Raw genomic sequence first — 14,957 nt, 5'->3', positions numbered from 1 at the left:
TTCTTGATTTTCACTGTACCTCTATTTGTGCAACTCCAAACACTCAAGAAGATGCCTTCTTGGCTGCGATTGCTAACTGACCATCTTCTATCAGACATTTCACACTGCAAGACACTACGCTGACTTCAGGAAAGATTAAACAAAATATGTTGTTTTCCTTCTGTACAGATCTGCGCCTGAACTCCTCGGAAATGGACCCGAGATGGTCGCCTCTGAGCGGGGGTGATGTGCACTCGGCGGTCTGCTGGGGAAGGGCCCTGAGCACCACCTCCCGTCACACGCTTGGACAAGTGGCTACGTCCCCTCCCGCTCCAGATGCCCCATTTAAAACGTGGTGACAACCTTCAGGGCCTAAGGCACGGGGTCCCTGGGGAGACGGAGCTAACCCACGCGCCCCTGCTTGATAAACATAACGGTCCCTTTGTAGACATAAACATATATGTTGTAAATTCTAAATAAACAGTGTAACAAACCATGTTACCTAATTCTGGACATTCAAAACTGACGGATGTCTTTGACGTGGGAAAGAGACGGTTGTAAGATGAATAAGAGAGACCCTATGTCCCTCTTGCTATAGGAACGGAGCACAGAAGTGTGGGTGAGCTCAGGGAGATCGAGCTCAGGTCCCTGGCCCGAGGCTGTGCAGACCTTCGAAGCCCCTGCGGCCACCGCTGGGGCTGCGCAGGCAGGAGGAGCCGGGCAGAGACCAGCTTCTCCAAGGACGGTGCTTGCCCCGCACACCCAGAGCTCCACGTGAGGACCTTTTTAGGTTTAGGCAAACCTTCGGTCACACGGTCACTCTGGAATTAAGAGCAGCTGAGGGCAAAGGTTTGGCTTCTTTTCCCTTGTGAGCCGCTGTTTTGTGTCTGTTTTACAGGCATCTACGCTCACCTCGGGGCACACGTGTCAATCGCACAGCGGACTGACCGGTCAAGACTGAAAGCCCCCACTTAGGTCGGAAGAAACAGATAACAAGAGTCCCCCCAAAACCCACGTCAGAAGACCTCAGCGAGCCCAGCTCGTTCGGGGGGGACTGCACACCAGCAGTGTCCTCGGACAGCGTCAGGCATCGTGGGTGACACGATCACCCAGTCAGCGCCAAAGGCTGAGCCACTGTGGGTCCTCGCGGCCCTCTCTCTTCAAACATAATCCAAGATGGAAAATGTCTTGAAGCCCCAGTTTATTTAAATGTAATAAACCCGGGGAACAAAACTAATCAGGTTATCTCGTGATGAGAATTGTCTGCCTTTAAAAAACCCCACCCAGTTACTACCTTAAACCCACCCCTTCGTTCTCTCCGAGCACATATACACACTGTCAATTCCAAACCGCCTTGTTCGGTTTTTAGTAGCAGCACAAACGAATCAACCAATTTCACCCACATGCCGTTCGACAGACTCCTGAAGCGCCTGAGACCCAGACGTACCAGGTAGTTTTCGTCCTGGAAGGCGTAGTGCAGAGCAGTGATCCACTGGCAGTCGCCGTTCACCAGCACGTCGCGCTCTTCTCGGAAACAAGCAGTCTGTAAAGAATCAGGGGGAGAGGCGGTCTGGGCCCGTCCAAGGAGTACGGTCCTGAGCAGAGGGGTCCCTGCCGGGACAGGCTCTGGAGACGCGCGTCGCCTGCCTCCCAGGCTGCAGGAAGCTCGGCCTCCCTCACTCACCTGGAACCACACGCATCCTCGCCTCCCCCAGGCCTTTCCTGCACCAAGGCGTCGGAGAGCTCACTTCCTCGGGCCGGGCCCGACCCGGCCCCTGCCCCTTCCACACACGCCACCTCTGCAGCCGACAAAGGAGAGTCGGCCAGGCTCACAGGTGGATCTCAGCAACACTCTCCTGGGTGGGCCGCTCCCACCCAGCACTGACCGACCTCTCTGGACCAGACCGGCTTCCTCTCGATAGCCTGGGACGTGGCCGCCCCGCGTCTGCCCCTCGCTGTCACACACCTACAGTTTAGCAGCCACACGGCTGGCAGGAAAGGGCACACACCTGCTTACTGAGCTGAGCGCTGGAAAGTGATTTAATCACGGTAACTGGTGCCACGGTCATAACAGGATTCTGTGAAGAAGTATGGTCTGCAGCATATAGGTAAAAGGCTGTCTTTTAGGCTGTTACGGTTTATTTTTTTTTTTAAGAGCTTTATTACACAGGTGGTACCTAGATTTAAAAGTGACCAGGTATTTTGCATAATCATAATAAAACTTTCTCTTTGTTGATCACCTAAGATTTTAACTCCCTCTAGATCTGAAACTTGCGAAGCTTAACAAAAATGACAGTGGCACTGATGGGAGCCCTTGGTCCACAAGGCACCGGGGAGTCCTACCTGCTCTCTCATGAGACTCACAGTGACCTCTGGAACTTGTTTTGTCCTATGAGCTTTCTATTCTAAACTTATTTTAAAAATTTTTTATTTCCAAAAAAAAATGACTGAAGTAGATGTGCCCCAATTCTACTAATTAAAAGCAGATAAAACAACTCAAATGGACCAGCAATCAGCTTATGATGTCCAAATGTGCAGAGACCAATGCTATGTCCCCCAGCCCGCGGCCCCCCAGCCCACAGGGCCTGGCGCAGGGCAGCTGCAAGGAAGCCCCAGGGCCGGGGCTCCACGTTCTCAAGGGTCGACCCATCCACATTTAGAATAAAAGCCATTCTTAAACTCAGGGTCACCAGCATGATGACCCACAGACAGGAAATATATGTATTATTCAGCAGTTTTGTTTTGAGAACTTTCAGTACTTTTTTAATGAGCAAAACAGATGAGCTAGAAAGCACAGCACGACCCACAAAGTTATGAATTCACAGCTTAGCGACTTTTCCACCGCCCCCTCTTGGTGACGTCATGCTTTCAAAGATTTAGTGTTCACAGTAAACTAATTTATTAGGAATAAAATGATAAATTACTTTAACCATTTTATATCAATATTATTATGTTTTTATGTGTATCACACACACGTATATCCCATGACATGTACCCTGGGATAATCGTAATAATTAGCAGACATCCTTGGACTTTTCCGACTATGCCAATTAGGTAGGATCTCTGTAACCAGATTTAAATTTCATAATTTCAGAATGTACTCACCATGACATTTGGGTAAATACTAACTAGTTATAAGGCGCGAATCACCTCTCCCTAACCTTGGGACTTTTAAACACACACACACACACACACACACACACACACACACACACACACCCGGTCTGGAGGCTGACACTGAACAACCAATCACTCCTCTAAAAATATAAACTTAAATGAATTTGCTACTAGCCTTTATTTCCCTGCTTATTCCTCCCCCAAACTCTTATGCACCACCAGCTACCCTGTTCCCACGGAAGAGTCACTCCAGCGATTTCCCTTGACCCCCAGAGCGCTGACGGTGCCACGAAGGGCTGCTGGGGCCGAGGCACGGCCACCGCGGTACCGCCTGAGGCAGAGTCCCCAGGCCCAGGTGACCACAAACACAGCGATGCTTCAGTTAACCAGCCTGCATTCATTTGGCAGAGGCCCGGTGCTGGGCACCACGGTGGGAAGGAGGAGGGTAGGGACGGGGAAGGAGAACAGGCCGTGACGGACAGGTAGGACGCACTGAGGATACTGAGTGAGAACGCCCACCCACCAAGCTGACGACAACCTGAGCTCAGGGGAGGGATCTGACCAGAACAGACGTTTGTACTGGTATCTGCCCAAGTGGCATCATCATCCCAGGGAAGAACTACCGAGCACAGGAAGGGCCACCTAAAATTACAAGAAAGGTTCAGAGTGACACGACAAGAGAGGCCAGAAACCAGAGAAGCAGTTTCCGGAGGAGGAGGTGGCTGATCCCAGGGGCGCTCAGTCCCGGGGTGAGCTTGCTTCACAGCTGGGGCAGCAGAGGTGGCGCTGAGGGCGTTCAGCCGAGGGGAGCCCAGCGAGAGGACACAGGGTAAGTGACAGAGCCTTGGAAAGGAAGGATGCTTGGCTCCCTGATGCAAAGTGGAGGACCACAGAGGATGGGGGGGGTGAAGGCAGACCAGGGGTGAGTCTGGTAGGACCAGAGGAAGAGCTCGGGCTGGCCCAGCAGCCTCACCGACTCCATCGGGGGCCGGAGCGGCCAGGGTCGGGACCGTGAAACAGGCCCCAGAGGGAGGGACACCAAAGTAAGGAAAAGCGCATCTAGACCTGCCAAGCAGTGACCACCCACTTCTGCTTACGATCTCCGTCCTCCCTCTGGGAGGGCATATGCAGACATCTCTGTGCTTACGCAGGCTCCAGATCCAGTAATGCCTTGTGCACGGGAGGCAGAGCTGAGATAAATGCCCAGAGTTCCCGCAAAGGTTTTGATTGGTCCTCATATAAGTGAGCAGCCCTCGGCCGGCCGGGGGGGGGGGGGGGGGGGGGGGGGGGGGGTCTGGCGCAGAGAGGAGAGAGGAGTGAGCAGGAGAGCGCAGAGAGGCGTGCGCACTGGGAGGGGCGGAGACGGTGGTGACAAGACACAGGTCACTCTTGTCAAGGAGGGAGGGGGGAGGCCCAGCTCTGCGAGGACTGTGGTGGGGACCCAGCACATGCCCCTTACAACCCCCTTCTCCTGTTACTCTTTACTACTCCACGCTTACCTCTGCTCTTTTAAGCATTTCCCACTTGTTGAGGATTTTCATCGCATAAATTCGCTCAGTGTTCTTCATTTTGACAACAGCAACCTGGAACACAAACAGGAGTTTAACAAAAACGTAGCTGAAGGAACCAAAAGCCAGCACACATTGTCACGTAACTACAGTGACATCTCAAGTGCCCGGAGAAATGAAACCCTGGAAAACGAGCTGCTGAGGAGACACAAGTTTTTCACGTAAATGCAGATCCGTCCTGCTAAGCATCGAACCTTGCCATTTGCCACACCACAACGTGCATATCCCTGCTCAGTTCCAAAAACTTCCGTGGTGGGCGGTGGGCGCACAGTGGGGCTGGCCGCCCTGGGCGAGCCTGGGACACGTGCCTGGGACTTTCACCATAAAAACTTTAAAAATCCACTCGCTGCTCCCAACCTTTCCTCCCCGTGTTCAAGGGTTCCGTCCCCACGCTCCTGCCACCTGCCCCACTGGTGCTACGTCTACCTCCTCCTCCCACCGCCGGCCTTGACATGCCAGCTCTTGCCTCTGCGATCTGTTCTCAAGGGGCACTGAGTGCCGGCGTGGGCTCTGGAGTGGGACTTGGGCAAATCCTCTTCTTTGTGCCTCAGTTTCTACAACTAGAAAAGTGGTAACAGCAGTACTGGCCCCAGATTGCTATGAGGACAAACCAGCGAATACACCTAAATGCACTTCGAACGGGGTTAGGCATATAGTGGGCACTCGGCATGTTGGCTGGCAGGCACGTTCTTCAAGGTACAATTCAAATGCCACCTCTTGCAGGAAGTCCTACTGGATTTCCCAGTCCCTGCCAAATCTCAGACGCGCTCTGACATCACTTACCAATACCAGATGTGATGCCTGTGCCAGCATACGGCACATTCTACCCTGCAAAAATCATTCACTGGCCTAAGTCCCCATCACAAAACCATAAGCTACTTACGTATGGCTGTCCCTTTCTGCTGCCAATGACAGACAGCCACACGGCAGGCATAAACAATTATTTACTTCCTTGCTTTCTAAACGATGCATGTCATACAGTAACATCGTCAAAGTAACCACACAAGCTAACATGCACCAGGCACTTTCCCCGTGCCAGGAACTCTGCTCACTAATTGACCTGCACCCTCTCAGGTAACCCTCACCACAGTCCTCGATGGTGGCTATTTTTATATCCATATTTTATAGATACGGAACCTGAGGCTGAGAGGTTTAAATAACATGCTAACAAGTAGCAGAGTCTCACCCTCAAGTGCATGCACGTTAAGGATTATAAAGACAGTTATGATTAAATATTATCTTCCCTGGGCCTGACGATAGGGCGGGGGGTCCACAAAGAACATGCCTTGATGGAACCCCAGAGTCTGGTGAGGGTCAAAGGCCCCTCCCACAGCACACAGCTTCCCGCAGCCCACCATGTGGAAGTCGTCCTCCAGTCACCTCCTTCGGTCATCTCTCTCACTGCCACCCCAGTGCTCGCGGTGGTGGCTCTTCTCGTCACACCTGTTTAAGCTGCCGTTTACTAGCTGTGGTCTTAGAACCACTAACCAAGCTCGTTCCGATTCTGAATAAAGAACAAAGAATGCCGAACAAAGGTTCGGTGAGTTCTCGCACGTGTCCCAGAACATGCAATCTGGGCACACGTGATGTCATCACATTAGAAGTGTAGATTTCTTCCTAGAAATCTGCTACAATCAATAGGTGAAATGTTAGTGTTAAAAACAAAAGCTACCATAATGTAATCCCTATCAAAATATCAACGGCATTTTTCACAGAATTAGAACAAATAACCTAAAATTTGTATGGAACCACAAAGGCCCCAAAGAGTCAAAACAATCTTGAGAAAGAACAAAGCTGGAGGTATCACGTGCCCGGATTTCACACTACTACAAGGCTGTAGTGATCAAAACAGTACGGTGCTGGCACAAAAACAGACACACAGATCAATTAATGGACAAAGGAGGCAGGAATATGCAATGGGAAAAGACCATCTCTTCAACAGTTCTCAGAAAACTGGACAGCTACATGCAAAAGAATGAAACGGAACCATTGTCTTATAGCATGCAAAAACAAAAACAAAAACAAAAAAGAACCCTCAAAGTGGATTAAAGATTTAAATAAAATATAACACCTGAAACCATAAAAATCCTACAAGAAAACATAGGCAGTAACCTCTTGGACATCGGTCTTAGCAATACTTTTCTGGATCTCTCTCCAAGGAAAACAAAAGCAAAAATAAACTACTGGGACATCAAACTAAAGAGCTTCTGCACATGAGTGGAGACCATCAACAAACAAAAGGTAACCTATGGAACGGGAGAAGATATTTGCAAAAGATATATCCCATAAGGGATTATATCTAGAATAGATAATGAACACACACAACTCAGTATCAAAAAAGCAAATGATCCAATTTTAAAAATAGGCGGAAAACTTAAGCAGACATTTCTCCAAAGAAGACATACAGATGGTCAACAAGACACATGAAAAGATGCTCCACATCACTTATCATCAGGGAAATGCAAATCAAAACCACAAGGTATCACACCTCCTACCCGTCAGAATGCCATTATCAAGAAGACAAAAAAAAAATAAGTGTCTGCAAGGATGTGGAGAAAAGACTCGTGCACTATGGTGGGAATACAAATTGATGCAGCCACTGTGGAAAACAGTATGGAGGTTCCTCAAAAAGTTTGAAATATAACTACCTCTGATCCAGCAATTTCACTTCTGGGTATTTATCCAAAGAAAACAAAAGCACCAACTCAAAAAGACAGATGCATCCCTACGTTTACTGCAGCATTATTTACAATGGCCAAGATGTGGCAATAACCTACGTGTCCACTGCCTGATGAATGGATAAAGAAGATGTCATATATACCTACAATGGAATACTACGCAGCCGCAAAAAGGAAGAGATCTCACCATCTGCAATAACATGGATAGATCTAGAAGGTATAATGCTATGTGAAGTAAGTTCAGACAGAGAAAGACCAATACCAAATGATTTCCCTTTTATGTAGAATCTGAAAAACAAAACAAAACAAAACAGAAGCAGACTCATCATGCAGAGAACAATCTGGTGGTTACCAGAGGGGTGAAATAGGGAAGAAAAGGCTACTTAGTATTTACTACAGAAATGGCCTCACTTGGAAGAAACGGTAGAGCTGATAACTTTTGAACAATCCAGATCTTGCTGAAAATGAGACACAGAGCACTCTGATCTCTTACTAGACGCTTACTTCTTTAGAAGAGGCCTGTCTGGGCACAGGCCATGTCCAGAAAATATGCCAGTGCCTTTGATAAAATACCCAGAAGGAAAAAGAATACATCTGTCCACAGAAAAACACCTGTCAAACCAAGAACACGTAGAAGTGAAATGCAGGAGTAAAATTTAATGTAAAAACAAAAACCCCTGTATATTAAACAAGCTTTCTCTAATTGCACAAATTATAAAATAAACAATCTGTAAAAATCTTGTTTAGTTTACCGGAAACAACTTCTTGGCCCAAAACTCAGTCTTAATTGCATCAAAGAGAGCTGATGCTACAAGCATCTCCAAAATGAGACGTTTCCGTAAAGAAAACCAACAGAAGTGATCTTACACAACATTAACAACTGATCTGGGGACATGACAACACAGTGGGACACCTGATGCCAGCCCCGATCCAGTACTGGAGGAACCCAAACAAACCGCCACGAAGAACATCGCTGGGCCAACTGAGAAACCTGGTGGAAGACAGTAGATGAGGTGCAGGGTTGCAAGAACACCCCGGGGAGGCAATGGCAGTGACGCCACCATTACCAGACAGTGGCAGTGACCTTAGCCACAGAATCCAAGATTCTTTCTGCGGCGGGGGAGGACTGGCGAGCACGTGCAGGGAACCCAGACGGGTCGCAGGATGGCCGAGTGGCCGGAGGAGCCCGATGGCGATCTGAGCCCAGGCCATGGGGCCCCGGGGTGGGGGAGGGACTTACACAGGCCGAGAAAGCCTGGAGAGGGAGCAAAGGTAGGGGAGAGAATCCAAGGACTTTCGGGAAGGCCTGGGCAAGGACGGATTTCCTGAGTTTGGGAGGAACTTAAAAGGTGACACAGGCCCCTTCTCTGAAGCTCAGAAATCTGAGCCGTGCAGTTAAGTTCTTTGCAAAGAAGAGCAGTGAAAATCACCGGAGCCTATTGTGGCACAACACCGTTGTCTCCCCCTCTTCTGGAGAGCGACCCTCCCCTGCCCCGCGGCACCCCTGCGCCTCCCCAACCCGGTGCTAGGGGTGCGGCGTCCCCGCAGATCCCCGCGAGGGCCCGGGCCCGGTCCTGCTGCCAGGGAGACAGTCGGCAAAAGTACATGCTGCGCTGAATCGGGTTTCAATTTTGAAAGGTCTCTTTCTCCTCACTAAACAACAAAACCAGACCTGGACACGGGAGGAAACGTACGCCTTGCACACAAGTCCCGAGTATTCTGGAGCACCTTCTCGTCACGGCAGGTCGGGTCACTGTCAGGCAGAGCACGCGTGACGGGACAGGGCGGGTCACCGCCGGGCCCCACACGTGACGCCCCAGCAGCAGAGCTAAGGGGAAAGCTTAAGCGGAGGGGTCAGCGCATCCAGAAGCTTAGGAGGCTCGGCTCTTCGGTACTAAGCGTACACCCACCGATCCCAGTCTGTGGGGGGAGCCGCGGCTGGAGCCTCGGCGGGGGCACGATGCCCGCTGCACACGCGGAGCCTGGACGGGCCGCCCCCTGCAGAGGCCAGGCCGGGGGCGGGATGAGGCCGCGCAGGCCGGGCCCAGGCACAGCTCGAGCACCGACGGCGGGCAGGCTGCTGGTGACGGGCGCGGCCACTGTGGCCTCCCCGCATTCTGCAGAAGGTGACTGCCGGGATGTTTTCAATTAACAAGTGGACTTTTAATAAACTTCTTTGTCTCAAAGAGACGATTTTGGTCCAGACAATATTCAGGGTAACTCACCGGCCACCAGCTTTTGTTTTTATTTTTCTCCTCTTAATTGTACCCCGCAGGTTCCGCCCACCAAGAACTACTCTCCAAGTGACAGTGACAACGACCCGTCCCCCAGATCGATGCACAGGGTCCTACAGACGCCTGGTGGCGGCGGCTGCTCTCCCGTTCTAGGCAAAATGAGCAAAACAGAAGTTCATCTTACCTCACCGAAAGCACCTCTTCCGATTACTTTAATTATTTCGAAGTCTTCTCGATGAAGCTGCATCTCCTTGACCAGCTGTGTAAACGGCTTAGCTATAAATTCAAAAAAAGGAAATCAACAATTTACTCTAGTAAGTTGGTACTACGTAAAAATTCAACAACCTGACTGGGGCATTCCACTACATGACACAGCTTTTTCAGGAAACAAAGGTTTACTTTTTAAAATGCTTGGTATCTGACAGGTGTCGGGAAGTCTGTGTCTGCGCTCAACTACGCAGATGTTCATCCTTAGCCCCTGTCCTTCAGCATCTGCTGTGACAGATGCTGCCACACAGAGGTCCGCTGCCGCTGGTCATGAACACAAGCAGCAGGTACACTGGAGGTGAGTAGGCTCCGTGGAGCCACAGGGTAGCCCGGGGTGGGGTGGGGGGAACACGAGACAAAATTCTTGCAGAACGACGGCCATCTCTGAAGTGCAGGCGGTGCTCCCGGACATCGTAACCATCCTTGCTAATCACGTGGGGACTCTAGCAGTGACCTCGGTAAGAAACGGGCAGAAGCACTTTACACGGCACTCATGTGTTCCATGCACGCATGCACAGGTAACAGAATAATCATCCTTTTATTATCCACGTTGTAGGGAGGAGAAAACTGAGCCAGGTTTCTGTGGACAGCGTGCTGGGCTGAATAGGGTCTCCTCCCCCCTCCCCAAATCAGTAGTGTCCACCCAGAATCTGTGACTGTGGCCTTATTTGGAAGTGGGGTCTTTCCAAAGGTAGTCAAGTTGAGGTCACAAACACGAACGAGATGGGGCCTAAACACAAAAGGACTGGTGTCCTTATTAAGAGAAGGGAATCTGGACACAGAAGGGAAACAGCCCCGGGAAGATGGGAGGCAGGGACTGGAGTGATGCAGTCATAAGCCACGGGACACCAACTGCGCCAGAGGCTGGAAGAGACAGGGGTCCTCCCGGGGGCCTCTAGAGGGAGCACAGCCCTGCTCACACCTTGACTTTGGACTTGGCTTCCCCAACTGTGAGAGGAAAATATCTGTGGTCTTAAGCCCCCCAGTTTATGGTAATTTGTTACCGCAGCCCAGGAAACCTTTCCAGAGACCGCGGGTAATTTCGTTCCAGGAGCGGAGCGAGAGGCAGCACCAGGACAGAAGTCCCGCAGTTCGACTCCAGGGACCATGCACTCCTGACCACCACGCGTCACATCTCTTACAGCTGTTCTCATTTTCACCTTCAGGCCTAAATCCACGTTTTACACTGACCTTCACACAGTTCTCTTTCAAATTCCCCACTACTAGTTTTGCAAAACGTTTCCATTGGGCAAAATGTACAAGGCTCTGTGTTATTTCTCGCAACTACACGTGCATCTGCAATCGTCTCCAAAAACAGCCAACAGCCTGCAGCCAAAACCTGCAATCTGACGTTTTCCGGATTTCTAATTGAGCTCCATATTATTAACGGAATTCTGCAGTTTTTCTCCTTAAATAGCTGCTTAATAAATACCATTAAGGTTTGGTCACCATGGTTCAGTGATCACGGCAACAACAGCCAGAGCACCACGAGGTTCTTGGTGCCTAAGGACAGTGAATTGTTACCACTATCAGTGCAAATGCCCATCAGCACAGAGATCAGGAAATAGGACACATGGGGACTGATTTAAAAAAAAAAAACAAAAAACAAAAGGCCAGGCTAAAGAAAACCCTTGGGCTAGAACTTGAAAGGTTATCTATGGCTTTTTAGTTCTTTCACATATCACCCCCAAACAACCATTCCCAAAACTCCAAATAGATATCTGTACTTCAAACAGCCACCAAAAACCTCAACCTCTCCTGGTACCTTCTAGGGGAACCGCATGGTACCGTTCATTGTACAATGAAAAAAAAACGATCCCAGCAAATCTCATCTGTTGTATTTTACCACCAGAAGGGAGAGTGTAGGAGAGGAAAGAGAGCTGACCCGCTACGAACAAACTGTGGCACAGAGCACACTTGAGTGCACACCGCAGAGATGCTCGCTCTGGCAGGGGCATAATGCAACATTCTGGACTGTTCCACAAAACCCCAAGACTCACGAGAGGTGGCAGTCACTGTTTTCAATGTACAACCCAAACACATATTCATGAAAATCAAAGAGAATCCTACCCGTAATGAGCCACTTTTAATTTGCCCGTGACCCCGTGCCACTCTTGCTCGTAGGCATATTCCATGTTTCATATCGTCTGTATTCTTTTACTTTTTAGATGTCTCATGTTTCTGTACCACTCAATTATCATTTTAACAGATGCATGCTATTTCACTAAGTTGGTGCACCAACAATTGTAAATCATGTGTCTACTGAACAGACAGGTTAAACTTTTAATTTTGAAAATCAGTACCTTCTTTATGGTGAATAAATCTGCAATGAACCTTTGCATGCACAGAAGCTTTTTTACTATTTTAAAGTAATTTTAGGATGAAATTCCAGGATTCTCCAAAAGGCACTAACTTTTTTTGTGGTTCCTAATCTGTCACCACACCCCGCCCCCCAACACCATACACGGATGGTTCACCTGCCTTTGAACGGACAGTTCTCTGAGGCCTGGCGAGTCTACTCGTAAGCCCTACGGGGAGGACTACCCACTCATCACAATTGCTCACCGATCACGTCTTAATCTTGTTTAACCTACTGCATAAGTGCTTTACTCTGACTCTGTGAAACATGCCACCTGTAAACGCCACGCCTCCGCTCGGTTCCTGCTTTTCATCTCAATTACGCTATTTTTACTTTACAGAAATTACTTTTCATAAAAATATTTTCAACAAAACTGAACTGATTCATTTTTTTCCTTCGTCATTTCACTATTAGAGCCTACAAAGTTATCCACTCTTTAAAGATCTAACCTTCAATCCTACTTTCTGCTAAACGGCTTTTAAAAATAGATAACCCATTATTCGTCTGCCGTTGACAACATGCAGTGTTTGTCGTAACTTCCAGCTGTAACCATCTCTACGCGTTGGCGTGGCCTGACGGTGCAGGGGGGTCGGGGGCGAGCGGCCCAGCGCCCATTCTGCAGCTTCAGCTCCTCCGTGTACCACCTGGTAGCCAGCCGTGCCAGAGAAGCCACTTCGTCCTCCGGGACTCCTCACCCACCTCAGGGGCCCACTGACCCTGAGGACCGAGGCAGGTAGGAGCGAAGTGCCTCGCGGCCATCCCTGTTCTTTCCACATCGATCACCTTATCCTCCTCGTCGAGTTCCCTCCTCCTCTTTGATACAAACGGTCTTGTTGCTTCTGCCTTGTACACAGTTCTGCGCAAATTTCCCCGAACTGGATGGGCATGAATTCACCAGGCCAGTCAGATGAACGGGAAAACCAGGGAAAATGGGACGAACGCTTGAAAAGACCCAAGAGTTCTGAGGACGCAGTGAAAACGTGACACTGGCGTGTACCAATCACGAAGACAAGCAGGCACGGCAGCAGACCGCCCTGTCCACTGCGCAGGGCCACCAAGTCACGCTGATCCCACGGGACTTCTCAGGTGAACGGCAGAGAGGGGGCTGTCAACCAGAGTCAATGCAAAACCAGGGTGACCCTGTCATCCGGGTCGGGCGGAGCCCAGAGACAGAAGCACACCAGCTCTCTGAGCACCAAAGTTTCACGTAAAGAACCGTTAGGAGCGCTAACTCGCCACAGACACAGCAGGCGCACACGCAGGAAGCAACACGACTACCCGTGGGGTCAGGGAACCGAAGGAGGGAATTCCGGAAACTAGGCAAAGGGCTCCACACGGCTGAGGGTGGGCTGCTGCTGGCACTGGGGTCTCTGTGCTCACGGGCGGGGACCCGAGAAGCTGAGAGGGAGAGAAGCCCACCTGACGCCCAGATGTCCTTGAGCAGCTACTACTGGCAGGCACTTTGGCCTGGAGGAAGAAGGGTTACAGGGGCATCACTCAAAGAGGAGCAGGCAGGAAGTCCCCGGGCCCCTCTCCCTCCTCCACCCCCCTCCAGTCTCCTTCTGGAGCCCTTAAGGCAGAGCCCAACAGGGAGCGGGGTCAGAGCCCCAACGGGGAGATGCTGGGTCAAGAGGACGCTCCTGCAGGGCAACGGGATGGGAGATGGGTCGTAACCAGGAGGACTGATCAAATAAATGAACAAACTCAGGATAACGGGATCCAGGGTCCTCACTGTCAGGGAAGGGAGTTACCAATAAGGGAGAATTGGGGAGCCTGGGCGGCTCAGTCGTTTGAGCGTCCGACTTCAGCTCAGGTCACGGTCTCATGGCTCGTGAGTTCGAGGCCCGCATCGGACTCTGTGCTCACAGCTCTGCTTCGGATTCTGTCTCCCTCTCTCTCTGCCCCTCCCCCACTCACGCGCTGTCTCTCAAAAATAATAAACATTAAAAAAAATTAAAAACAAAGACGAGTAAGGGAGAATAAACCCTGCAGGACTGGATCAGAATCGGGGGTGTCAGTGCGACCTCATGATGATATACAGGACATCAAAAACACAGACCTGAACGGCTGGGTACATACACAGGGTCCTCGTTCTGTCCACCGACAGGCCAGGAGGCAGCAACATCCAACAACGAGCGCATCTAGCGCCTGAGCTCGGTTTCTAAATACCAGCCTCCGGCAAAGGAGCCAGGACTCCTCGGGCCCTCCCAGAGCCGGCGCTAGAACATTCTGTGCCAGAAAGCAAAGAAGGGCTCGAAGAGTCATGGGTACTCAAAATCAACGCCAATGGTCACAGACTACATACATTAAAGAGGAAACCAGGAGTCCATACTGATCTGAAAGTTTAAAAATCTAATGAGAAATGAGGTATTTATATAGTTTCAAAGTAAATCCAAACACAATAGTTACCAACAAAGGGAAACAGGTGACTTTACAGCGAGGTCTGGAGAACACCACTACCTAAATCAGGGGATCAGAGCGAACACTACCACCAGCCGTGTGACAAAACGAAATTGTGACGTCACCTGATGGGACCCAGTGAGAAAATGCAGCGTCACTTCTGTGACTTTCCTGCCCAAGTTACATAACCTGAGTGTAATCACGAGGAGACAGGAGGTGAACGTAGGGACAGGTGTGGAAGCAGAGAGAGCTGAGGGTGCCGCCTCCCACCGCCGCCGACGACACATGATGACGACACACGACACCCACACGGCGGGAGAGGAGGAAGCAGCGGCCGCACCCAGGTTAGGCTGTG

At 50.4% G+C, this 14,957-nt stretch overlaps 1 protein-coding gene across 2 annotated transcripts in view; it reads right to left on the bottom strand.

The window, feature by feature from the left end:
- The window catches only part of CDC42BPB (CDC42 binding protein kinase beta), a 103,433-nt gene that overhangs the window by 51,886 nt on the left and 36,590 nt on the right, over nucleotides 1-14,957 (bottom strand). For both annotated transcript variants that reach the window (XR_015251993.1, XM_086708750.1), the window contains exons 2-4: nucleotides 9,761-9,852; nucleotides 4,596-4,679; nucleotides 1,427-1,522 (exon numbers count right to left, since the gene is read on the bottom strand). Coding sequence is in view for 1 of the 2 variants with exons in the window: in XM_086708750.1 (XP_086564876.1) it covers nucleotides 1,427-1,522; nucleotides 4,596-4,679; nucleotides 9,761-9,852 (272 nt within the window). In the remaining variant the exon portion in view is untranslated. The remainder of the gene's footprint in view (nucleotides 1-1,426; nucleotides 1,523-4,595; nucleotides 4,680-9,760; nucleotides 9,853-14,957) is intronic.

Source organism: Puma concolor, chromosome B3 (assembly GCF_028749965.1).
Source record: "Puma concolor isolate L17-30 chromosome B3, mPumCon1.1.hap2, whole genome shotgun sequence".
NCBI lineage: Eukaryota > Metazoa > Chordata > Mammalia > Carnivora > Felidae > Puma > Puma concolor.
This window is presented reverse-complemented; position numbering and strand designations above follow the sequence as displayed.